This window comes from Entamoeba invadens (assembly GCF_000330505.1).
Source record: "Entamoeba invadens IP1 unplaced genomic scaffold scaff_1105074724629, whole genome shotgun sequence".
Taxonomy (NCBI): Eukaryota; Evosea; order Mastigamoebida; family Endamoebidae; genus Entamoeba; species Entamoeba invadens.
Window position 1 is genome coordinate 541846 of NW_004440426.1, and position 25409 is coordinate 567254.

General features: G+C 36.7%; 9 protein-coding genes across 9 annotated transcripts; 3 read left to right on the plus strand and 6 right to left on the minus strand.

Moving 5' to 3' along the window:
• Nucleotides 1–295: 295 nt before the first annotated feature.
• EIN_020650 (hexokinase, putative) lies at nt 296–1633 on the plus strand (the record flags this gene model as incomplete). The annotated part of the gene is made up of 1 exon (XM_004257309.1): nt 296–1633. The coding sequence occupies one exon, from the start codon at nt 296–298 to the stop codon at nt 1631–1633; it is 1338 nt and encodes a 445-aa protein (XP_004257357.1).
• Nucleotides 1634–1878: 245 nt separating this feature from the next.
• Nucleotides 1879–3260, plus strand: EIN_020660 (sumo ligase, putative; the record flags this gene model as incomplete). The annotated part of the gene is made up of 2 exons (XM_004257310.1): nt 1879–2643; nt 2763–3260. The coding sequence occupies 2 exons, from the start codon at nt 1879–1881 to the stop codon at nt 3258–3260; spliced, it is 1263 nt and encodes a 420-aa protein (XP_004257358.1).
• A 60-nt stretch (nt 3261–3320) lies between these two features.
• EIN_020670 (hypothetical protein) lies at nt 3321–4850 on the minus strand (the record flags this gene model as incomplete). The annotated part of the gene is made up of 1 exon (XM_004257311.1): nt 3321–4850. One exon carries the CDS (start codon nt 4848–4850, stop codon nt 3321–3323), a length of 1530 nt encoding a protein of 509 aa, XP_004257359.1.
• Nucleotides 4851–5258: 408 nt separating this feature from the next.
• Nucleotides 5259–8546, minus strand: EIN_020680 (importin beta-3, putative; the record flags this gene model as incomplete). Its single annotated transcript, XM_004257312.1, has 1 exon — nt 5259–8546. The coding sequence occupies one exon, from the start codon at nt 8544–8546 to the stop codon at nt 5259–5261; it is 3288 nt and encodes a 1095-aa protein (XP_004257360.1).
• A 363-nt stretch (nt 8547–8909) lies between these two features.
• On the minus strand, nt 8910–9920 carry EIN_020690 (hypothetical protein; the record flags this gene model as incomplete). The annotated part of the gene is made up of 1 exon (XM_004257313.1): nt 8910–9920. One exon carries the CDS (start codon nt 9918–9920, stop codon nt 8910–8912), a length of 1011 nt encoding a protein of 336 aa, XP_004257361.1.
• A 2774-nt stretch (nt 9921–12694) lies between these two features.
• On the plus strand, nt 12695–20608 carry EIN_020700 (beige protein, putative; the record flags this gene model as incomplete). The annotated part of the gene is made up of 1 exon (XM_004257314.1): nt 12695–20608. The coding sequence occupies one exon, from the start codon at nt 12695–12697 to the stop codon at nt 20606–20608; it is 7914 nt and encodes a 2637-aa protein (XP_004257362.1).
• Nucleotides 20609–20830: 222 nt separating this feature from the next.
• Nucleotides 20831–21554, minus strand: EIN_020710 (hypothetical protein; the record flags this gene model as incomplete). Its single annotated transcript, XM_004257315.1, has 2 exons — nt 20831–21281; nt 21358–21554. 2 exons carry the CDS (start codon nt 21552–21554, stop codon nt 20831–20833), a joined length of 648 nt encoding a protein of 215 aa, XP_004257363.1.
• A 569-nt stretch (nt 21555–22123) lies between these two features.
• Nucleotides 22124–22561, minus strand: EIN_020720 (hypothetical protein; the record flags this gene model as incomplete). Its single annotated transcript, XM_004257316.1, has 1 exon — nt 22124–22561. One exon carries the CDS (start codon nt 22559–22561, stop codon nt 22124–22126), a length of 438 nt encoding a protein of 145 aa, XP_004257364.1.
• A 1303-nt stretch (nt 22562–23864) lies between these two features.
• Nucleotides 23865–24901, minus strand: EIN_020730 (hypothetical protein; the record flags this gene model as incomplete). The annotated part of the gene is made up of 2 exons (XM_004257317.1): nt 23865–24154; nt 24202–24901. The coding sequence occupies 2 exons, from the start codon at nt 24899–24901 to the stop codon at nt 23865–23867; spliced, it is 990 nt and encodes a 329-aa protein (XP_004257365.1).
• Nucleotides 24902–25409: the final 508 nt, after the last annotated feature.

Genomic DNA, 25409 nt, shown 5'->3' on the forward strand with positions numbered 1-25409 from the left:
GGTTTTTAATTCAACAAAAGTTACAGGTTCGAAAACAAAATATTTAATTGTCGTAAACCAAAATGATTGGCCAGTTGTGCGACCATTAAGCAACTTCGACAATTATAATTACGACAAATAGACACCTTTGACTGTAAATAGAATCAACCAAACATTTTGGTTAATTTTATTTATTAATTAATTTATTAAAAATTATTCTAATATTTTACTAATTTATATATAATACAATTTGAGTACCATAATTGAAAAGTATTTGAGTTCTTTATCATTAACTTAATAATATTTTTAATCCACTATGGAAGATATCCGCAACATGTTCATGTTAACCAAAGACGACTTGGAAAAAATCGTTTCAAAGACTTTGGAAGAGATGGAAAATGGTCTTCAAGGCCGTGCAAGTACACTTCAAATGATTCCAACCTATGCACCAATTCCAACTGGGAATGAGACTGGGAAGTTCATTGGGATCGATATTGGCGGGACTAACATGCGTATTATATACCTAGACCTCCCATCACCAGGTGTTCGTGGAGAGTTACAGACGATCGAAAGTGTCATGCCGAAGAACTCACACACCAACGACGAGTTTTTTGGGTACATTGCGAACAAATTGAAATCGTTTGTATACACTCACAAACTTGAGAACGAGTCGATTAAGGCCGGTCTAACGTTTTCGTTTGCTGTAAACCAAGAGGCGATCAACAAAGGTGAATTGGTTGGGTGGTCGAAAGGATGGGATATCAAAGAAGCAATAGGCAAAGACGTAGTGAAGCTTATAACAGAGCAGATGATCAAAATAGATTTGAAGAATGTCGAGATAGTTGCTTTAATTAACGACACTGTTGGAACTTTGATTAATTTGGCATACGATGATCCTTCTTGTGGGATGGGAATCATCTTTGGCACAGGGACCAATGGGTGTTATATTGAAAAGACTTCAAATATATGTGCTCAAAAGATGAGAAGTGTTTGTAAAGAAGAGTTTATAGTGATCAACACGGAGTGGGGAGGACTCGACTTCAAGGAGTTCAAACGAAATAAATTCGACTTGATGATCGACGAAGTCTCTGTGAATAAAGGAAGTCAGAAATATGAAAAGTTGATATCGGGAATATACCTTGGATGGTTAAGTAGGTTAGTCATTAGAGAGTTAATGCAGAAGAAAGTCTGCTTTGAAAGGTACTTAGAAAAAGAAGTCTTTTCGGATGAACCGGATGACACACATTTCGATGAGTCCAGAAAATTTTCTTCGAGACACACAGAAATTACAGAAGACACAACAGAGAACTTAAGCAGAGTACAAGTAATCTTAGAGAAATTGGGCGTCACTGACAGTACACTTGAAGAGAGAAAAATACTCAAGGAAGTTTGCACGTTGGTTGTGAAGAGAAGTGGATATCTTGCTTCAGCAGTTACCGTTGCATTGTACAGAAAAATGTCGAGTTACTTGTCTTCTCGGAGCACCGCAGGTATCGACGGGACTGTTTATCAAAAATCCGTACCATTCAAAAAGTACTATATTGAAGGTCTGGACCTTCTACAACCACAAGACAAGATTATGTGCCAACTCAGTAAAGATGGTTCTGGCCTTGGGGCTGTCATATCTGCTGCGGCAGTTTCTTGGAAACAGTAAACCCTAATTATTTTACAATTTATCCTCAATTCGCATACTTTTTTTTAGGAAAAATGTATATTTTTTACACGCGTGGTTGCTGGTGTTTTTTGCCATAAAACAGTTTATATTTTTAAGTAAAATAAAACTTATCAAAACCCTTTCAAACATCGAATAAGTTTTTACTATTTTTAATTTTATTATAATAAATTTATTAGAAATATATTAGTAATTTTTCATATACAACTTTGAAAACAAAGTCTTGGATGCAAGAGCGACCAGCCGAGTTTGAGACGAAAGTCTCGCCGATGATCAAACAAGTCAAAGTGCTTTCGATGAACTTTTTTCAACAGGCGAACACATACTCTGTGGCGGAAGTTGTTTTTGAGTATCGGAACCGAAACAATTTGTTCAAAAAGAGAGAACACCCGTCGTTTGCATTTCGCGTGTTGGAGGAGCCGAGCGGAAGTCACCGCATTCAAATCAGATTGTTCGACGTGAACACGAAGCGGAACATCCCCCCATTTTCCGTGTCACATATTACTATTAACAAAATCAGTTATGAAACAAAGAAGTACTTCGTACGGCCGAAGATGATCAAGGGGATTGATAACTTGGAGATTTACAATAACATAGATGTGACGGACTTACTTAAAGAAGGTCGAAACGTCATCTCATTTGTCACAAAAGAGGTGGTGCATAACACTTTTGTTTCTGTCGTCGAAATAGAGTCCATTTCCCTTCTAGACACCGTCAAAAGGGTATCAGAAAATTCATTGAAGTCGAATGAAATGGTGTCTCTTGACCTCAACGCTAATAACGACGGGTCAGAAGTCGAAGAAGATGAATTCGAGGAAGAACAACAGACCATTCCGTTAAAGTGTCCCATCACCAAGACAAAGATGAAGATCCCAGTCCGAGGAGTGAATTGCACACACGTCTCCTGTTTCGATTTGGAAAATTTTATACGAAACTCAACCATCAAACAGTCTTTTAATTGCCCAATCTGTTACAAACCATTGCCCGTGTCTGTTTGTTCGTTAGTCTATTTAGTATAATTAGTATAATTATAGTTAATAATATTATAAATAGTAGTATTATTATTTAAGTAAATAATATAGTATATTACAATTAAAAGAATAACAAAAAGGAAATAGTTGTTGACAGAAAAGTCCAAGAACTTTTGAAAAAGACAGCGGACGACGTCGAGACGTTCACACTTGGTGTTGATGGAACGATCAGTGATGTGAAAACGCTCCGATGGGAAAGTGAAGGGATGGAGAAGGAGACGGACGAAGAGGAAATGCGATATATGAAAAAGAATGCGAAGCCGGACAAAACATTTATAGCAACGCCAAGCCCCAATTCGTATTTGTCAGAAGTGATGAGGAAGATGAGAAAGATCAAAGACGAGACCAAACCCAAAAAGGAACAACAACCGAAACGCCATTTCTCACCTAATACGTTGCTTGAGTTGGCGAGTGAAGACAATAGCCCATCGCCTATGACAGCGCTTGAAGAATGGAACAGACCGCCTGAAGGTGTTGTTTTGGGTAAAAAGAAAAGTATTAAAAAGGTGCATCGAACGAAAACACCGGAGCTTGGATTGCTAGTGAAAGGGACGAAAGACGACCCAATTGAACTGTAAAAAGTACATTTAATTTAATTTTGATTGAAGGCATGTGAAGGTGTTACTCGTTTTGGGTCTTCATTTTTTCAATTTCAACAAGTTGAGTACCCAGGCTTGAAGCTCTTTGAGACTCGGACAACTGCAATGAGCTTTGATGTCATCTTGTTGAACAAAAAAGGCGTTTGGAGCTAAAACATTCTCACACACTTGTTTGAAGTGAGACGTGTTTGTGGTGAAGCGTAGAATCTCAGTAAAACGATAGTATTGCAGTGAAAGAACATCTTTCCCACTCGGAACATTCTCAAAGCGAAGAAGAGCCTCTTTAGAAGTACCGGCTACATTGTGGATTGTCGAACGTGCTAAGATGAAGATGTCAGTAAAGAGAAACCCCATACACCACGACGATTTGTCTTCTAATACATTGAGTGCTCCATAATGCAGTAAAACTCTGTCTTTCTCAATGATGTTGTCTGTTGGAAACAGTTTTTGAAGGTCGTCCAAACTCTTTTTGGATTCAGTGAGTCTCAATTGTTGTTCATACTTCTTCATTGTCTTGAGTACAAGAGTGTATATTGCCGTCAGCGAAGAGAAGTCGGGATGTTTCATATCAACATTTGATAATAGGTCGCCAAAGATTTTGGACAACTTGGAAAATCTGAAAGAAGGTGCGTCGAGGTATGTTGTTGCAGGCAATATTTGGTCGGGGTTGACAAATAAAGATTGATTCACAAGTTCGGCTTGCTCTTTTTTGAATGTTTTGTTTGCACAATTTTCTAGGATATCTTGACGAAGTTTTGTGTTCTTTAGTATAATAATATAAGGGATGTACACATCAATCTCTTGGACATAGTCTTTAAACACTTTCATAACATTTGCTTCTGGTGCTTTTAGAGCTCTATTCAGTCTTCTTTCCAAAGACATTATTGGGGGAAGAACATCGGAGAGGACTTTGACGGATTCAAAAGCTAATTGTGCATTTCTTAATGGAGTGATAAAGTATTTTGTAAGTATCTCAAATTTTGTGTAATAGATACCTTCCTCATATAAAAAGTTCTTTAAAAGACACTCATAAAGTTGTACATTTGGTTGTTGATTTGGTAAAGTCTTCTTATCACTCCGTATGAAGCCAACTTCGCTTCCTAAGGGCTGCAACATAACAAACTCTTTAGAATCTTCCCTCTCAATATCTGTTTTTAAATCAATGTATTTCAATTTCGACCGTAATGGGTCAAATGAATCTTTCCTTTTTTTGACCAACTTCTTTACTGTTATCATTTCATTGGAAAGGTGGTCTGACCACCTCTTTAGTATTTTATTCTTTGTCTCTTCATCTCTGTCACTTATCAATTCACACAACATATCCATAACAGGAGAAGCATATAAAATTGGATCTGTGCTGTTGACAAATTCGTTAAACGGTTTGTACTCTTCCAGCCTTTTTTCCATTGAAATGATTGTTGTGTTTTTCTTTGTTATAATCTTTTCTAGGATCAAAATGTATCTTTGCATTTCTCTAATTGTAATCGAATCGTCTTTTCCATATTTTTCTTTTGGTGTATTAAATACAATTTCATTCATCGTGAGTTGTTGTAAGTTGTGTTTCATCATTATATGTTTTTAAGTTATCTTGCTTTAAACTACAACGTTAACCAATTCACTTTTCAATATTTTTTACTTCGGTAAGTTTGTTACTTCTTTTGAACGCACTTAATAAATTACATTGGTTCACATTTTCTTTTCAAAAGATATTTGACATTTTCTTATCAATTGAGTATTTTTATGAAGTGAGTGTTATATTTTTACCTTTTTCAAACACCAACACTACTTTGAAGTTAATATAATCTTGTTGTGAACATTTTTAAATTGCAATATTTATACTTTAAGTCGAAAACCACCACCATTTTTTTAAAAAACATGCATTTAAGTCACATTTAAATTACAACACAAATAAACACTACTTTTACTTCAAAAATGAGTTAACAAAAAACAAAGTTGGTTACCAACAAATCCAAAAAATCATTTAACGAGTTCATAGAGCTCTTCCTTTTCTTCAACCATCAAGCTGTTCCATATTCTGTTGAACACCTCGTCTGAAAATTGCTTTTTAAATGCAATGAGTACCAACTTGAGTTTATCAACCTGTTCCAAATCAAGTGAATCATCTAGTAGTGTTCTTGCGATAAATGTGATGAAGTATGACAGTTTATCAACGGTGTCGATTTTTAAGCACCCATCGACGGCTCCATTGATTATCATCGTCATTGCAACGTCTTTCACTCCCTCTATTTCTTTCAACGAGAAGAACCACACATTCAGCATCTTATCAACAACAATCCCAATCTGTTTACACAAGTCGGGGTGTCTCATCATCAACTCTCCTTGACACAACACTGATGCTTCATATATGTCATTCTTTTCGGTACCTTTCAGACCCAAGCAGTACTGCAATTTATCGAGCAAAGCTGGCACAAATGGCTGTAAAAATGTGGAGTCGTAGTATCTAAATATCTCGCACATACAAAGGAGGGTGTTAAACTGTGTGTCACTCCCAGACACTTTAATCAAGTTAATGAATTCCCCAACTAACACCACGGCCATGTCTGTTCGTTTTCCCGCGGTTATCAAATCAGAAAGGAACATCACAGCAGTGGAGATATAGTCTTCGTTCCCACTTTTGTAGTACTTCACTACCCATTGGTGGAATATCCGGTTATACACATCAAAGTACTTCTCATTGAACCTCAAGATGTTCTTGAAGAGGTACTGTGACGCCATCAACGCATCACTATCATTCTCACTGTCTTGTGTCAACATATCAACTTCCTCACCTGTCAGTTGTTGGACTCCTTCATTCATATTCTTCTTCTTGTCTTGTGTAATGTTCAAGTATCCTTCAAACAAGTCGGCAAACATCGTGAACAGATATTGCATCTCTTCTTCAGTTAATCCGTTATTTCCTTGACTTTTCACAAGTTGTGTGAACGCGTCGATCTCCGCAATAGCAATAGTGGACTCCGGCTCTTTTGGAATTGAGTCTGTCCATACCAAGAAGACCTCTTTATACAACTTTGAGTTTTTGAACACTACAAGGTAGTCACTAGGGTTAGTCTGCTTCAATGTTGCGAGTTGTACAGTCAACATCTTACTCATCAAACACGTTGCAGTCTGTCTGACAGTGTCGTCGAGCATATATTTGATGTTGTGTGATAAAGGAATCATCATCTCGTAGTACGGGAACATCGATTCTTTCAATTCTTCCACAAATAGGGTTAACGTCGATTGGCAGTCCGCCTTATAAATAACTTCAGATGTTTTCACTCCATAATTCAACCCACATATAGCAGAACTCGCCCACTCGTTCTCATCAATCTCCTCTTCTCCAGTCTCAAACCGTATTTTCGTCCGTTTACCAGCACCTTCCACAAGACTGGGTACAATCGTATTTAAATAGGGCTGAACGCTTTGTTTTAATGTTGAAGCCAGTCGGGAAAACGCCTTCTGTGCAAAAGGCAATAAGACTTCTTGTTGGTCGGCCGGTGCATTGAACACGCTATACACTTGCAAGAATATTTGCATAGCAACTTCTTGTGTAATCGAATTTGAACAAGCATAGACCATCATAGAAAGCCCTTCTATAATTCTTGACTCGGTCGATAACAGATTCTTTTTCTGCTTTGGGTCATTATTTGGCGCATTGAGTAACGTCAACACTTGCACTTGTTTTGTCTTGAAAAATTCAAACAAAGCGGGGAACACTGCAGTCAGTCTATTGCACATACAATGAATCATAAAGTTGATCGAAGCCAGTGCGGAGTCGATCAATGGGAATGACGCAGAATTTGATACAAATTGGATCAACGTTTGGAAGAACCCCACGGCGTACTCTTCCATATTCTGTGGACTTATTAAATCGACGTCCAATACTGTGGCTAAGATATCACACCCCATAGTCTGATTCTTCACAGAAGTGTCAACAAATGCAGTCTGAATGAACGATATAATCTCTTTGCTATACCTTTTGCACTTCTTCTTCATCTCACTCACCATAGAATTGACTACAGAGTACGCCATATGTCTCACTCGTGGATTGGTATTCCCCAACTTCGTGTGGACCAACTTGATGAGTTCTTCAATGTTTTTCTTATAAAAATGAATACCCGGGTTCAGTGTAGTAAAGACAAATCGTAAAGAGGCATACTCCTTCTTCCACGTGTCCATGACTTGACTCATCGCAAAGCGATACATCACTTCCCCACCAAATAACTCTCCGGCAGTTTGAACTAACCCGTCAGCTAAGTCGGCGTCGTCTTCATCTAAGGTGTCTTCCTTCTCCCATTCATTCAAATCGTCCTCTCTCAGTGCATCCCATTCAAACAGTAAACTGAGTATCTTCGCCAGTGTTTGTTGGTCTCTCTTGATCAACAAACTGTATGGCGATATCAAATCCAATGTCGTGCTCATCGCCGTTTGTCGCAATTTCAAATCAAAAGCTTGTGCGTTGCAAAATACAAGAAGTCCGTTGACGAAATACATGACATAAGGCTTAAGAAGCTCCTTTGGGAAGAACGCAAAGTTGTTGATATTCTTCAAAGCTTCAAGGATCATGTCGTGGTTGTTTGAATTCAGTACTTTACCAAACAACTGGACAGACGACTGCATCAATGGCAGCAACTTCGGTTGTAACTGCCCAAGTCGAGTCTCAGGGGAGTATATAACTGCTATAGTCGCAAAGAAGTCCAAAGCTGCCATAGACACGATAAATGAGTTATCATTCAGACCACGATTAATCAAGGTTACGATATTATCACATTCAGTGTATTGCTTTTCTTCTCCTAATGAGAGGAAAAGGGAGGATATCGTTGATAGAGAAAGATACCGCATCACTTCATTTGGTGAATTTATGATTGAAAACATTAACTCGTAATAGGGCACTATATTCCCTTTACCGTCGTTTAAGTCCCTCACATGTAATGCTGTAACAGCAAAGATCTCAACTAACATGGTCGCCACACGTTTACTCGTCTCGTTCTGAAAAATGTTGAAAAGGGTGACAAAAAGGTTCTGTTGAGCATTTGGGCTGAACCGTGTGAAGAGCAATGGGTCTTGTTTTTTCGTCAAAGCAGCGTGGAAAAGGACCATCACAAAGTGTCGAGTTTCTTCTTCTGGGGATTTCATTAATTCCACGTGGTTTTGTAAAAATAGGTCAGGGTTTTCTGTCATCAGTTGGTTATACAACTGCTCTGCATTTTTACGTATTGTGTTATCTGGTGATTTCAATGCTTGCAAAAGTCCTACAAAGTTCATTCCCTCTGGTTTTTCGAGTTTGTGAAGGTTAATCAACCACAACACGCACCAACCCTAAGAATAAGCAAATCAAATCCCAAGCATTTTCTTAATGTAAAAAAACAGGGTTTCATTTTTGATGTTTTCTTTTCTTTTTCTTTTGGAATTGGAAAGAAATTACTACAGAAATTGGTGTTATTTATAACGGATAGTAATTGGCGAATAAGATTGGATATGCTTCCCTGCTTCATCTTATCTAAGAATCATTGATTACCGATATAATCACTTTGTATTCGACAAAAAGGAATTTTTTAATTCGAGGAAAAAAATCCGTTAAAAATAACAAAAGCAAAAAAAGCCACAAAAAATACACAAGATTATACATTAGTCCTTCCTTGATTCAATGTCAAGAGGAGGAAACTGCACCTGAATGGGTTCGTTAAGTCTATTGATATCAGGTAAATGTGTTTCGGGTTGTTTTGCCTTTCCTAACACAAAGGCCTTCAAGTCGAAGCCAGCCGTGGCTTGCTCCTGCTTGGGTTTGAAAGGAGCAAATCCAGAAACATTGGACGAGTACACGGAGTTGAACGAAGGTAATGGTTGTCGATGTGTTTGTCTTTCCGTCTTTTCTGGGGCGTACATTGATGATACTGAAGGCAACGGATTGGTTTGCGAGAGTTGAGGAAATTGGAAATTTGTTTTTTGTGGGAAGGGTTGAGTGAAGTTTTGTTGGAAGTTGATTCTGTCGCCTTGGAAACTGTCGTATTGTCGAATTTGGTGTGATCGTTGTGTGTATGGGTAAGTATTATTTTCGGCCTCGCGTTGTTGGTACTGTTCTTGTGGGAGAGGTTGTAGTCTTTGTACACCTTGTGGGGTTTGTTGGCATTGAAATGTGTTTGTGGGTGTATTTGTAGAGTATTGTGTTTGTTTAGTGTATTGCATTTGTGTGAGAGTTGGGAGTTGTTGCTTTACTTTCATTCGTAATGGGGGCATATGAGAGAAGTCCTTAACAAAGACTTGAAGGACGGACAACACATTATTGTTTTGTGTCCATCTATCCAAGAAAGGGTGATGAATGACGGTATTAGTTAACGCGTAGGGATGGTTTGGTACAACTTCCATTTCTGCAGTTGGGTCGGTGAAAAAGAGGGGAGGAGTCAATGGGTAGTCAAACGGAAACATTATACACAACGGTAAACAAAACCTATTCCCACGATAGACTATAGGTATTGTTCCAACTAAAGAAGCCATTACCAACCCCGTAGATAACGTTCTAACAGTTGGATTGAAGGAGTAGTAAGAAAGTACTGATGTTGTTTCAACACAGATACGTGGGTAGTATAAGTAATAAAGGCGAACACTCTGGAACGCGCTGTCAATGGTGCTCGTGTTCATTTTTTGCTTTTCGCGTTCGACTTTTTTATGGCAAAACTAATTCAATTTTTCATTCGCGGAATTTATGTGAAACACCATTTTGAAGGTCTAATGAAGAATTTATTATTCTTTTTATTGATTTTGGTAGGCCTAAAAAAAGTTTTAACTTATTTGAGGAAATTATTGGTACTAAAAAAGTTAATAATAAATCATTGATGTTAATTTGGGTTATTATTTAATAATATTAATTAATATAACTATTTCAAAAGTATTCGTCAAAAAGACGAATTGATTTTTGGAAAAAATAATACTAATGTTATTAATTGTGTTATTTTAAAAATACTATTAAATGTTAGTTCTTTTTATTTCGTTTATAATTTAATATAATTATAAATTATAATAAAATTATAATTGTTCAAAAAGGTTATAAATAGTCAAGTAATTTAAAAACTAAATTTGTTATTAATAATTCATAAAAATGTTAATAATTTTATTATTCTAAAATAGATAATCATATTTTAATAAAATATATATATTATAATTTTATTATAATAAAACCATATTAGAATTTAGAAAAATATATTAGAATCAATTACAGACTAGATATCCACCGATCACGAAGTAAATTATATCAACAAAAGTATATTGCAAAGTCCTCAAGAATCATTTCAATAAGACCATTTAATCAAATATGTCGATAACAAGTTGTTGTTTTTCTTCTCTTTTAGAAGCCGAGCAAAGAAACTGATTAGTCAGCACACATTCTCTATTAAACACAACATTTTTAAAATAAGAGACAAAGTTGTCAGACAGTTTGCCTCTGTATTTTTCATAAACTGAGTTCATTAAAATGACATTAAATGAGTGGATGTCTGGATAGTACAAAGAATTCTTTTTGAATGCAACCGACTTTTTATCCTCCTCGATCATTCTTTTTTGAAAATCCTCATTAATTAAAATAGAATTTAATTTATCTTCATTAAGAACAACAATACATATGTCTAAAATAATTTGTCTAATGATTGTGCACGTGTGGTTATAGTTATATAACAATTGCTATATATTACTATTATTTATATAAATATAATAGTTCTTTTTTATATAACCTTTTGAGTTGTTTTAATAACAAACGATGATCGTTTCAATCAATTTGTTGTCTATAAGAGATTGATACACTTTCTTGTTATTAGATAACACAAGAGATAATACCAACATGGTCGTTTGTATTCTTAATTCGGTGACATTACCTTTTGTATACGTTAGTATGTTTCTAATAGTTATGTAATAATTATTAATAATATTATATATTGAGTTCATTGACACGTCCTCTTGAAATGAATCAAAGCACGCACCTAAAAGAATATACTGTAATATACACACGCCACTTTCTTTAACAAATTCAATGTCAGTGGTGAACGTGACTTCCACAAACTTAACAAGAAGATTTTCTTGTTCAACAAAGGAATATAGAAATTGACTGTTTTCTCTATTGGTGGAAATGGAATATAAAATATCTTTGATTCCACTTTCAATGGCATTGTCTGGAGAGTCGATAAACATCTCAAACATCTGATGAATAAAGCCGTTTTGACATAACCACTTCAATCCTTTTTTATCGTTTTCGCCGGTTGTATATTGAGTTAATGTTATAACAAAAGACAGTGTTTCCATACACCATATTTTAGAGATTAATACAGTAACCATGTTCTCTCTCTTTTCAAACTCTTCGAAGATCTTTTTGTTATCCATTTGATAATTTTCATAATAATTTTAATGTAAAAAAAGATTAAAAGCAAACAGTTGAAGTAGGAAGGACGACAAGTGTTTTAAGCACTTTAGACAAGCATGAGAGTGTCTTTTCATCAGATGAAGTGATGAAGGTATTAATCAATTGTTGTATGAGTTCATTGAAGAAAAAGATGTTTTCAGTTATCACCATAACCTCACAACATATCACTCGAGTCGCTGGGTCTTGTAATGCACTGTGACAATCACAAACATAATCAATGAGTTGGGCAAGTACTTTTTGGTTACACAAACTATTGTTTTATTTTGAGTTAATTTGTATTATTGTTTGGTGTAAAATTAAGTCAACAAACTACTTCTGAAGACGCCTGTTAATCCGCAGTTCAATTAAAATATCTTTTCTTACTATCACTTTGTCTACAGAACAATTCGCAGAAAATAAAATGGTGTTAATTGGTGATGGTAAGTCCGAAGAAAGTGGTGCACTCATTCAATGAAATGTTTTTCAGTTTTTTCTTTATAAGTAAATTCTTGATGGAGTTCTTAGAGTTGGTATCAACCAACACTAAAAATAAGGGATATTAATAAATTTTATTTAACTCTTAAAACAAGTAAAAAGGTGTTTGATGTGTTATTTTGTTTCAGTTGAATTATAGTTAATTCAATAATTTGTTTACTAAATATGATTAAATCGATTCTTGTGGTGATTCTTTTTTTTAATGTGCTTAATATTGAGTCTAAATATCAAACTTTTATAATAAAAAATATCTTACAAAAATAATACTTAACTTTAAGGAAATATCAACTAAGATTTTTTTAACAGACTTTTTTATTGTAATTCAAACTTTTGTAAGTAACTCCCTCATTTTCTGAATACCACTTGGTACACATCAAAATATTTAAACAGTAAACTATCTTTAAAGCGACTTTTTTGATACGACCAAATTACTTTGAAATAATAATACGTCTGTTTTTTCCATATTTTTCAAAAAGACTTTCAGACTGAAATAAATCCAAATTGTTCAACAAGAACTGAAAAATCCATCGTCATGAGTCTCTTCAAGTCTTTCTTGAAGCCGCGGGAAGTCCAACCGCGCAATGAGAATGTGACGTCTTTTAACAAACATTACACGATATATCTTTCCAACCATCATGTTTCTGAAATTGAAAAGTGTATGGAACTATTCTTTAAAATACCAAGTCCAACTATTCAGAGTATTCCAACACTCTCTTCTTTCACTCAAACACTCATTGCCATCTTTGATCAAACCCTAAACCAAGTCGACCAAAGTTCGATTGAGTGGTTGAATGGTATTCACCGCCAAAACTCTCCAAATGGACAAGACCTTTTTCGGTGCATTCGAGACATCGCACAATTTGGAAATGTCGAGCAAATTTCGCTGTTTTCGACAACACAATTTTTAACAAAAATCACCGAGTTGTATACCTTTCTAGTCGATGTGTCTCGCGACGAAAACGACCCCCTGCTCTCTCAATTAATGTCACTTATTATATTAACTGTCCCACAATCGCCCAGGTTCTCGTTACCTTCAGGTCTCCTTGTACTGCGATTCGATAAACCCGAAACACAAATCAACTTACTTCCTGTGTTTCAAACAGTCACACACGCACATATGACACCGGACTTGTTACTCACTGTCTCAAGAGAAGGTTCTGTTGGGAAAACGATATCGACTTTAAATCAAGCGAAAGCGTCGACGGATGTGTTACGACTGTTAGAGTCGTATTTGGGGTTTGTGAGGTCGACTGCCTATGTCTCCGACGCGATATCGACGTATTTGACGAAGAATGGGTTCTATGAAGCAACACTCAGGATCTTGATAGAGGCGGACAAGAATCACTTGAAAGAGGTGGATGGGGTGTTGGACGTCATTGCCCCTTTAATGTTCTTTGGCGACTTTTCGCCACATATTGAACAGTTCCAGAGGTACAACGACAACACACGAATACTTGCGAATCGGTACCCTTACTTTCTTGTGAAGAATAAACACGTCCCCCTCTTCTTACAGAATTATTGCTTGAAAACGGAGAGACAAGAAGGGAAGTTACATACCATGAAATTGATAGAAAGGATGTTTCGAGAGAATCCAATGAACTACGCTGCACTGTCGACAATCGACTACACGCAACGATTCTTTTTCATCTTCAATGACGTCTCTCAGGTGGTCAGAGACACAATGCTGTCGGTCTGTGTCTACCTTTCGAGGTGTCAGAAGTTCATTCCATTTCCAGAGGTGAAAACAATTGCAACACATTTGAACCCCCAGAGCGTCGAAAAGACTCCTCAGTTGATCAATTCATTCAATTACTTGATATCACAATTACTTGTGGATAATAAGAAGTACCAAAAAGTCTTTCAGGAGAGCGAAATGACGAAGAATGCGGTGGAAACGTTCAATTATTTTGTCGAACATTTAGAAGAGGGGAATGCGAGTACATTGATAGTTGGAGTCATTCGTATATTGGCGCTTCTTGTTGATAAATCAAATGAGAATTTTGAAGAAATTAAGAAGGCGAATGCGATGAAACAGGCGCTCCTGCTGTTTAAGACGAACGCGAATTTTCGAGGAGAGTTGACGAAGCTGTTTTTGACTGCTATTGAGTTCTTCAATGAACTTGAAATGAAGCAATTTGTTCGAAATTTGATAGAACCCCTTGAAGAGGACATTTCACCCATTTCCCTGTTGAGAAGTCTTTGTGTCATGTTGTACCGAAGTAATGGCGTTAAAGAGTGTTTCAGACAACTTGGAGGATTTACGTTCTATCAGAGGTTTTATGCGAAGTGGGGGTGGGACATGAGTACTGTCCCCCAACATGTGGATGACAACCAATACATGTTAATGGAATGGTCGTTCATAGCTATTATCTACTCGATGAAAGGAAGTAAAGACAATCGGAAACACTTTGATGACACATATAAACAGAATAACGTCATGAATCGAATAGTCGAGAACTGTGGGTTTCTGAAAGAAGAGAAGTACCAAGAGCGGATGTGTTGTCTACTTATTGCAATCATCTTTGAAATCACAGACATCGAGAAGGTCAAAGCACTGGGACTCTTTGATAAACCAATGGGCGGAGTCTTGATCTATCACCCATTTGTATTACACGCACTCTTGAAAGCCGTCCACTCAAGTCTCCCTCTTCAACAACAAAAATCAGTCTTGAACTTCTTGTCGACTATTGCAAGAGAAGACGTCAACGTCAGAAAAATGGCTGCAGAGAACTTGACGAGTACAGTCATTAATGACTTCATTGAAGACATCAAAACACAAAGCGAGTTGCACCAAAACGTGTTGGACTTTTTGGTCCAGCTGATATCGTACGATATCAAGAAGGAAGACGTCTCTGTGCTGCTGAAAACATTGAAAGCACAACCTTATGATGAAGGAATAGTTCAATGCATTTTGGACTCTGTGATGAAATCGGACAGAAATGGCGCGTTGAGTTTTAACACGGCGCCGATTGGGTATTCGTGCATTTCCGTCCCCATCAATAAGTCGATGTTTCCCCTCCCACAATTTTCGATTGTTCTGTGGACGAACTTGCCAATGATAAATAGCGAGTTGTACCTCTTCCAAATACTTCAGGTGGTGAATGGGATTGAGCAAAATGGGCTTTCGATATCGGTGACATCGGAAGGGTTACGAGTGGTCTATGGAGCCAAGACGATGTTTGAGAAAGTCCAACTTCCAAGGAAGTGGAATCACATTGGTGTTGTATGTAAGAGTAAAAAGATAGTTTTGTATGTGAATGGCCTCTTAAAAGCGACAGAGAAGATAGTAGCATTCAACCCGACGGTGTATAGATGTGTCATTGGCCACTCGAAGGAGAATAAAGTGATTCCAAACGCGGTGTTTAAAATAGGACCGCTCAAGATGCTTGATTTTGCGTTGAATGACCAACAAGTGAGGGACTTGTATTTACTTGGAGAGATGTATCAAGGGACTTTTCAGACGACGGACTATTCCCAATATGAAGTGTTGCCGAATTACGACGAAAATGATGTCAATGTCATTCAAAGTTTCTCGACCGTGGGAACGTTCACGCTGAGTATGTTGAATTTGAATATCCCCGTCCCGTCGATGGTGGTGAACTCGGATCACATTCTCTCGAATTTTGCGATGAACTCATGCACCACGTTTGGGACAGTTAATACCGCTTCTCCGAACGACTTGACTGATGGCATATTCCAAGTGGGCGGGGTTGTTGTTTTACTTGCGTTAATACTCAAATCGGACACTCCGGATAAAATGAATAAGTCGCTTAAACTCCTGTTGGCTGCATTAAGAAAGAGCGAAGGATTGTTCAGAGAAATGAAGCGAATCAAAGGGTTTGAGTTACTCAATTTGTTCATATACAAGAAGGCGAAGTTGATGAGTACCGACTCCTTGCTTGTGTTGTTGTCGTTTGCAGGGGTGGACCCGAGCAAAAGAGACTCTGCCGTTATTGCATCTCCACAGATCTTCGACACGCTTGTCCTCGACTTTTCACTGTTCTACCAATTTGAGAATCCGCAGACGGTGATTTTGTATGTGTTACAATCGTTTGTGTCACTGATCTATAACAACAAATACGCGCAAGTGAACATCTCGATATTACGGTCGTTACACTTCTTGTCGCGATTAATCGACTTATTCCAAGACGATATAGTCGACGATGAAGTCATCCAAATCACTATCAACCTTCTTCAACACTTTTTGCTGAATAGCTGCACGACAGATGATGTCAAACACTTTGTTCGATTGGTCTTCCACTTCATCTCAATCATCGACTCGAAGACATCGACTGCAACACTCTTAAAGAAGACGGAAATCCGATTCATATCACTGATGAAGCTTGTTCTGTGCCTGGCTACAAACTTAAAGGACAAACAAGTGCTTCTGAGTGTATTCACGCCAGCTGTGTTGTTCCATATCTTTTCGGCACAGAGCATCCCAAAGTCCATTTTGCTGTTAACACTCAAAGTAGCGGCGTCACTCATGGCTGTTGCGAGTCAAAGCAAAAACACCTTTTCGTCGCAGTTTGTGAAAGACAAAGGGATCTTGTTTGTTACATATCAACTGAAAAGATGTGTAGACTCGACGGAAACGGTCTTTTCGTTGTTGGGGTTAATCACGAATCAAATCGTCCCCGATGTGAGTTCGTCGACATTTGCGCAATACAAGAAGATGCCATTTTCTAATGGACCGGTACAATCCCCTGAGTACATTTCTTCAATTATTAAACTGTTGAGACTCCAAATGGTCGAATACAATAAAGAGAAAGACCAGAAAATGGTTGAACTTATTGAACTGACTTCTGGTGTTATATGCGACTTAATGGAGAAGCCAGAGATCTACAATTACGTCTTTGCTGAGTGTTTGAGCGAGTACATCTCAATATTTGTGGGGGAGAATGGGTACTTCAAAATGGGAGACGACTTGGAAGTCTATTATAGGAAACTTCTGTTTGGACTGGGAGTCGCGTTTGCGACACAGATGATACAAAACCCGACGAAGAGTGTGATAGCGCACGAATTGTTATATGAGAACTCCTCTTTCTTAAGCGAAGAAGAAGAGTCTGAGTTTCTTGGGGAAATGTTAACGGGGATTGGGATGTCTGTGTTAAACCAACTGAATGCGGATGTTGCGATTGATCGTGTCTCGACATACATGTCATTGTTTATGAATGGACGCATTGATTTCATACTGACGAAGGTCACACGAAAGCAAGAGCTCATTTCTGTGTTACGGGATGACATCAAATACATCAAAATAGTGCAGTTGAGTGGGAGAAAAGGAAGAGGCATCTATCCGTTATATGACGTCTTAAATCGGATAGTATTATTGACGTTCGACCGGAACCAACAAGAAGAGATTGAGTGTATTATCGAAATGATTAATCGAGAAGTCGAGGTCATTTTTAATGAAGTGAATGCGAATGAACAGTTTGTGCATATGCTTCTTCATGGTGTTTTAAGAATCTTTTATGAGAACGATGGAGTCTATCAGTTGACTCTTGGCTCTTTCATTCGCACTGTTATTTCTAAAAGAACGAATTTGATCAATAAAATCTTCCAAACACGTCCGAGCCTTCAGAATGGATTGGTCGCACTGCTGGATATGCCATCGAACGATGCTACTGAATGGATCATCACTAATAAAGACGAAGTACTGAAAGGAGACGTGGAGTGCTTGTTAAAGTACTCGACGCAATGGATGACGGACGAATCAACACATTTAAGCTCATTTAAAACACCTTTGGAGCAAAGAAGAACGGACAGAATCAATTTGAATAAACAAAGTGACGTCCAATGCTTGGAAGCGATCAAAAAGATCCAACACAAAAACAAACAACTTCGAGAGAGAGTGTCTGTGTTGATCAAAGAAGAGGCGGAAAAGACTGTCGAACACTTTAGAGCGATTCACGCGCAGAGTCAAGGTGCGTGGGAGGCTGTTGCGGAGACCCTTTTCTTAGAGAAAGGGATTTGGTGGGATGGAAACCCTTGTTTGTGGACGTTGGACAACGTAGAGGGGCCATGTCGTATGCGGAAGCGTCTTGTTCGAGACACTGATTTTACAAGTCGATACAGCACGACGAGTAAAGATGGGTTCATTGATGTTGAGTTGAATAAGATGCACAAAGACAAGAGTTATGAAATACCAGAGTACTTAGTCGTGAAGGATGAAGTAGAAATAGCAGAGACGTATACGATGACTCCATCACCAAAAATAGAAGAAAGTTTACATAAGAGGCGTGGGACATTTAGTGGCGAAGATGATATATATAAGATGATGAAGACGTCACTGAATAAGAATATGAACTTTGGGTTAATTGAGACGGGAGATGATGTGAAGTCGCGATTCAACTGTTTTGTGATCAATGGGATGGACAAGATCTCGTGTATATTCATTGTGTGCACACAAGCAGTGTATGTAGTTGAAGGACTTGAACTGAGACGAGAAAGTATTATAGCGAAAGGGACTGTGAAGACGGAAAGGATCCCGGCGGAAGACATTCAAAACATCGCATCTCGACGGTTCATGTTAAGAAATATAGCAGTTGAGTTGTTTGTGAGTGGTGGTCGGAATAAGTTGATTATCTTTGAAGATGGATATGAGGCTGCTATGAAGAGTCTTGCCCCATTCAAACAGAAGCAAGAAGATATGACTAGTGGTATCCATCAAGAGAAGAAGACCATCTTAGCACCACTTAAGATCTTCAATCAAATGGATCCAATGACTGCGAAGTGGGTAGAAGGGAAGATATCCAATTTCTATTATTTGATGTATTTGAATACGAAGTCAGGACGTACATTTAATGATGTCACGCAATATCCGGTCATGCCTTGGGTCATTGCGGACTATTCGAGTGAGAATATCAATCTTCAAGACCAACGGATATACAGAGACTTGTCGAAACCAATGGGCGCACTCACGCCAGAACGAGCGGAGAATACAATCGAACGCTTTGAAGCAGTCAAAGATAACCCTGAAATGGCGTTTCATTATGGATCACATTATACGTCAGTTGGTGTGACATTGTACTATTTAATACGATGCGAACCATTCTCACATTTTGGAATTGAGTTGCAAGGAGGTCGCTTCGATTTGGCTGACCGACTGTTTAATAGTCTTGAAGACCTCTGGAAGTTGTTAAGTGGACCCACAGTGAAACAAGTGATGGAACTTATACCTGAGTTTTTCTACTTCCCGGAATTCTTGAGGAACTTCGACAAATTTGACTTGAAGAAAAGAAACGACGGAACGCTCCAAGTCGACGATGTGGTACTCCCGAAGTGGGCGCGAGGAAGTTACCGACGCTTTGTGAGAACGAATATGATGGCGCTGGAATCGCCGTATGTCTCGGCACATCTCCACGAATGGATCGACTTGATCTTTGGATATAAACAACAGGGAGAAGCCGCATTGAAGGCACTCAATTTGTTCCACCCGTCATCGTATGAAGGAGGTGTCGACATGAAGAGTGTTGTCGACGAGAAGCTTAAAAAGGCGTACGAGGACATGATCATTAACTTTGGGCAGACTCCGATACAAATATTCAAACAGCCGCATCCGAAGAGAACTGTTCCGAAAACAGGGTTTCAGTACGGAGTGTTGTTAGCTGAAAATTGGGATATTGTTGTCACGAAACAACACAACTTCCCCGTCCTCTCATTTTCTGTGATACAACAGAACTTTGTTGGATTGCCGTCGATCATCCCAATAGAGAAGGGAGGAAAGTTGTTGACGTTTACGGAAGATGGAACAATCACTGTGACCCAAAATGGGAAGACGTATGGAGTGATAGAAAACGTCTCCACCCCCGGGAAGATAGTGTGTAGTGTTTGTGACAGTAGAATAGTGTGTGGCACCCGTGATGGTATTATTATAGTTTATGAAACTATAAATGGGTTGAAAGAGATTGGACGTATGCGGGGCCATCAACGCGCAGTCGAAGCTGTTGACATCTGCAAAGAGTATTCTATTATAGTAAGTGGCGATGAGAGTGGCGAAATCATCGAGTGGGATCTTCACACATACAAAATCATCCGATCATTCAACCATGGCGAGAAAATCCATCTTGTGAAGACTCAAACGGAAACGGGGGATATTGTCACGTTAAGTAAAACACTACTGAAACATTGGACTATTAATGGAGACTTCATTCAATCAATTCAATTGAGTAATCCACCAACAGAAGCTTTAATACCAAACATTCCAGAGTGGATCCCTGGGCATATTCTATTAACTGGACACACGGATGGTACTATTGATGTCTGGAGACTCGACGAATCAATCTGTCTGGGAGATGGCGATTGTCCAACGCACCAACATGAGCCTAAATTACTTAAACAGCATCATATTCATGAAGGAAAAGTCACTGCTTTATCACTTTCAGACGATTTCACCACTCTCTATGTTGGGTATGAGGACGGTACTGCTGTTAAAGTGATGTAATTTGATTTCATTGTCTACTTCACTTGTATTACTATAATTATAATAATAGTAATATATTAATATAATAATATATTATTATATTATAGTAATATTCATAATACTATAATATTAATTATAATATACTATATAAATATGGATCAGTAAGACACCCAAATAATATAATTATATTAACTATAAGTATGAAATAATAAGAAAACACAAAGATAACAATGAATCAATCCTTTACTTCTTCCCATCGCAACTGTGTTTTTGTTCCAACAATGAAAGAATCTCGATTTTATCACTAGGCTTCCCGGAACAAATTTTGATATGGTCATACCTGACGCCGTTCGACACGAGTTTCTTGAGAATATTATCTTGCATTGGTGGTAATGTCATTATATTCTGGAAATTTGGACTCTTCTCCAAATATAAAAGTACACGAGGACCTAACACAGTCTTTCTGAATATGTCATGTGTGAGATACGGTTGAAATGCTTCGTCGGTGAATGGGTTGACATCCAAAAAAAGTTTTGTAAGTAACATCCTGACGTGTATGTTGTTGCCCCCTTCGATCAGTTTTAACGAATCGACAATTGTTCGGATTTGTATTAAATTGTTCTCTAAAACACATCGGAAAAGTAAGAACTTTTTGACTTCAAGAAGCGCTAACAACTCACTTTCATTCTTGATGCTGTGTGTCGATATATTTGTACCTTTTATAGAACACTTGAATTAGTAATAATAATACAATTGAATTTTTAACAAACTCGACGTATCGCGTTAACAACTCGTCCGCTTTTTCGACTTGGTCGGTGACAATCAGACGAAGAAAATAGTCTTTGTCAAAGTATATCTTTGTACATGACGCATACGCATTCGCAGAAACTTCATCAGCCTCTTTTTGTAAATAGTTAAGAACAAGATATTTGAACTCGCGTTGTACAGCGTCTTCTGCTGGTTGCATTGAATTATGGAAGTTCTTGAATAATAAGTATCTTGTGTTTGTAACTATAGTAGTATTATATTATTACTATTATATAAACTAGTTTACATTTTTTTGTGTTGGTTACTATATAATATATTTATATTATTTTTTAGATTTTGTTGAAAATCATTCATAGTATTATTTATAAGTCTAATATAATTAACATCTAAATTAGTTGGGTTTTTATTTTATTATATTTAATTATTGAAATATAGTTAATTTTTAATTATTCAACAAAACTTTTTTAATAAAAATAAATTAAATTATTTTTGTATTTATTATTGTTATTATAAACCATTATTAATAGTATTACAATCCATATTTAAAATTAACATTTGTTTAGTTATTAAATAGTTAAACCTAACATTAATATTCCTACTAATTACATGAATTAATGAAACCCTGCAATAGAAAAGAGGGTAATTGAAAAAGCCAGAAATAGTAGCTAAAACATTGGACGAGTTAAGGTGATTAAAAAATAGTAATAATAATAATATAATAATAGTATTATAATACAATTGAACAAACGCAACAACAGAAACACTAACTTACAGATTTGTTTTTTTCTTTTTAGCGGATGCGAAAAGAGAAGCGAGGTACAGTACATCTCTATCGAGAATACACTTGACCTTTTCTTGGACTTGTGTGGAAGTCGCTTTGGAGCTTTTAAAGTACTTTTGTGCATGTGTTCTGACTTGAATGGAATTGCGTGTACCTATATAAGCTGCTATTTGTTGTACAGGTAACCCTCCACACTTTGTGGCATTCAAGTATTGAATACACACAAGAAATCGGATGTGTTCTTTCTCATGCCAATACTTGAAGTTTCCTGTTGTGGTCATCGGACGATTGTCGAAAAGTTCTTTCCACTTCATTTCTTGCTCAGCCCATATCTTGTTGAACTCACTGACAAGACCTCGATGACTTTCAAAGTCACTCGGATAGTCCTCCGTCATGACCTTGTGAGATTGGTACTCTCTGGACATGCTATATTTACTTTGCAGTTCTCTTTTATTCAAGCTTTGGAGTTTCCATAAACCCATTTGCCTTGTCATCTTTGTATGCGTTTTCCTGAAACTATACCCCTATCCGTTTTTTCGCATGTTTTGCTCTTCTTTTCACACTTTTACGTGTAAAAGGACGGGATTATTCGCTTCTATAAATTCATGCTTCCTTGTGAAATTGCGGTTTTGTAAGCAAAAAAGAGTGGGAATTAACGGGAAATGTACTAGACTTGGGGTAAAAAGAACAATTAAAATATTGCACAATAGTTTAAAAATGCCCGAAAAACAAGCGAAGGTCTAACAAACAATTCGTGGATTTTTTTCTTATCCTTTTTTCGTGCTCTTACTAAAAACGAGTCCTCCTAATATTGTTTTTTACTTCTCATTAGATATTCCTTTGTTTTTATTGTATTAAAATAACGGCATCGTTGTGCACGAGAAAACAGGATTGTTACCAATAAAAAAGGGTATGGATTTCGGGTCGCTCAATTCATAGCCAGATTTCTATGGTTCAAAAAACAATTCATAACAAAAAGGCGTTTTTTGTCGGTTTTCAACTTATTCAGATTATTCCGTTTTTGAGCTTTTTTTCGGGATTTTTGGAGTTCGTTTTCTTCAATTTTGTTTTCATCGTCTTTTTTCAATATTTCGTTAACTTAATTTCGAATTATTCCACTTGTTAAGAAAATTTTAGTATTATTTTAAATTTTGTTTTTAATATCAATAACACGGAAGAAGAAGAAGAAATTTCACAACAAAAAAAACGAATGATAAAGGAACTAAGCCGAACTATATACTATTGGTATACTTACTATATAACTGTTATTCAAAAAAATAAAACTAATTTGGGTAAAATAAACCACTGTGTATTAAAATATTAAAATAGTGTTAAAAATAAACATAACATAATAACATTTACTATAATTTAATATATTTTTAAAATAATACTTACTATTATTTCTTTTTTTTTCCATATTTTTTCTCCATAAAACATTTAACTGTTTGAATCAACTAAATTTGCTTAATCTAATAGTTGCTTATTTGTTAAAAAGTTTTATTCCACCCAAAATCAAATAATTTTTTTTATAACTCATAAAATAAATTATAAAGATATTAATAAAATTTAAAATAATAACATAATTAATAATTCCGATATAAACAATTAAATATGTATTTTACTTGGCATAATCAAATATAATAGTATAGTATAAATAGTATAAATAACTAGTATAGTTATTTATAATAGTACAAATAGACAATAAAACACATTTAATTCAGAAACACATTACTCGGAAGCAAGAACGTCTTTGATTTCAACGTCCGTAAACAAAATAGGCTTGAGTGTATCGAGGACATTGTCTCTTACGTCTTTTCGTGTTTCTGGTCTGAATTCTATCGAGGAAATCCCCATAGTAACTTCCTCCAATTGTGTAAGACCGGAAGAGAACACAAGCCGGAGTTCCCACATGAATTGGAAATATTCGTCTTCCTTTTTACTTGTCGATTCTTGTTTTCTGTAATGAATTAAATAAGTTTTATCTTGAAGAATACACGCCACTTCCCAAAACATAGGATCTACAGATAAGAACGAATTTGTAACGCATTTGATCGAACGAACAAACGAGAATCTTTGAAGAGTAACGAGCCACATACCATCTTTAAATGGAGTGTAGAATTTGCGATGATCTTTTGGTTAATTGCTTTCAAAAAAGTGATCACCGGACTAACGTCTTTTTGTTGGCCATCCTCAAGAAATACTTTTGTTAATATCCTTATCAGAAAGGTCTTCTGCACACTCATATCTTCATCATTTGCCATCGTCGAGTTCCATTCCTGTTCAATCTTGGCACACTGCTCATCTCCTTCAAAGAGTGTACAGATACACTTAATGACTTGGAAACAATCCCCCGCCTTCGGCGCTTGTGTCTTCTCAGCAGACTCATCGGGGAATAACGTGTCATAATTACCTTCAGAGACTTCTCTAACTATAGACAAGTGATTCAATAATCGAGGTAAGTCCCCAGCTATGGGAAAAGTCTCTAATTTGCCGTCTTTAATAACTTTACGTGTAGACTCTTGCCAGTCGGGAAGGTTTTTCATCAACGCATTGATGTTGACGGGAGTAGCTATAGACATGCGGTCGAGCCGTTGCTGCTCTTTTTTGTCTGTCACCATCACAGAACGCCGCTTGGGATCCTTCGTGTCACCCTTTTTGTCCTTCGATGCGTCCTTGACTTCCTTGCTTTTGTCTTTTGCCTTTCGCTTCAGAAAGGAGAAGAACCCGTGCTTCTTCTTTTTCTCCTTGTCGACCTTCTCCTCCATTGGCGTACAAAGGGTATTTAAGTTCACTTTATTTTTCATCATTCATTTTCTGGCTTGAAATTTGAAGTGAGCAATACGCAATTGGTTTGAAGCTAATCTTCGGGGCTTTTAGAATATAACAATTGAAATAAATTCGCTTCGAGTTGTATTTTATTGGCTTAGTTATTGATTGACTAAATAATACCATCTTATTTCATTCATTAGATGATAAGTATTATAGCTCTATTATATAAATAGATTAATATATGGCTCAATGCTATTTCTTTAATATAATATGATAGAATATAGTTATACAATAGATTTCATTCGAAGTACCTTGAAATATATTTATGTGTTTTTTTCAAGTTAGTTTTTAACTGAATTTAAAAAAAGATATTGATTTGTTTTATTTGCTTGAAAAAGGCGAAATTTTTGGGTGTTTTTACTTGCAATAAAAATAATTGTAGCAAAATGTTCTAATTCATCTAAACTTAATTGAACAAATCAAAAATATATTTTTATATTTTTA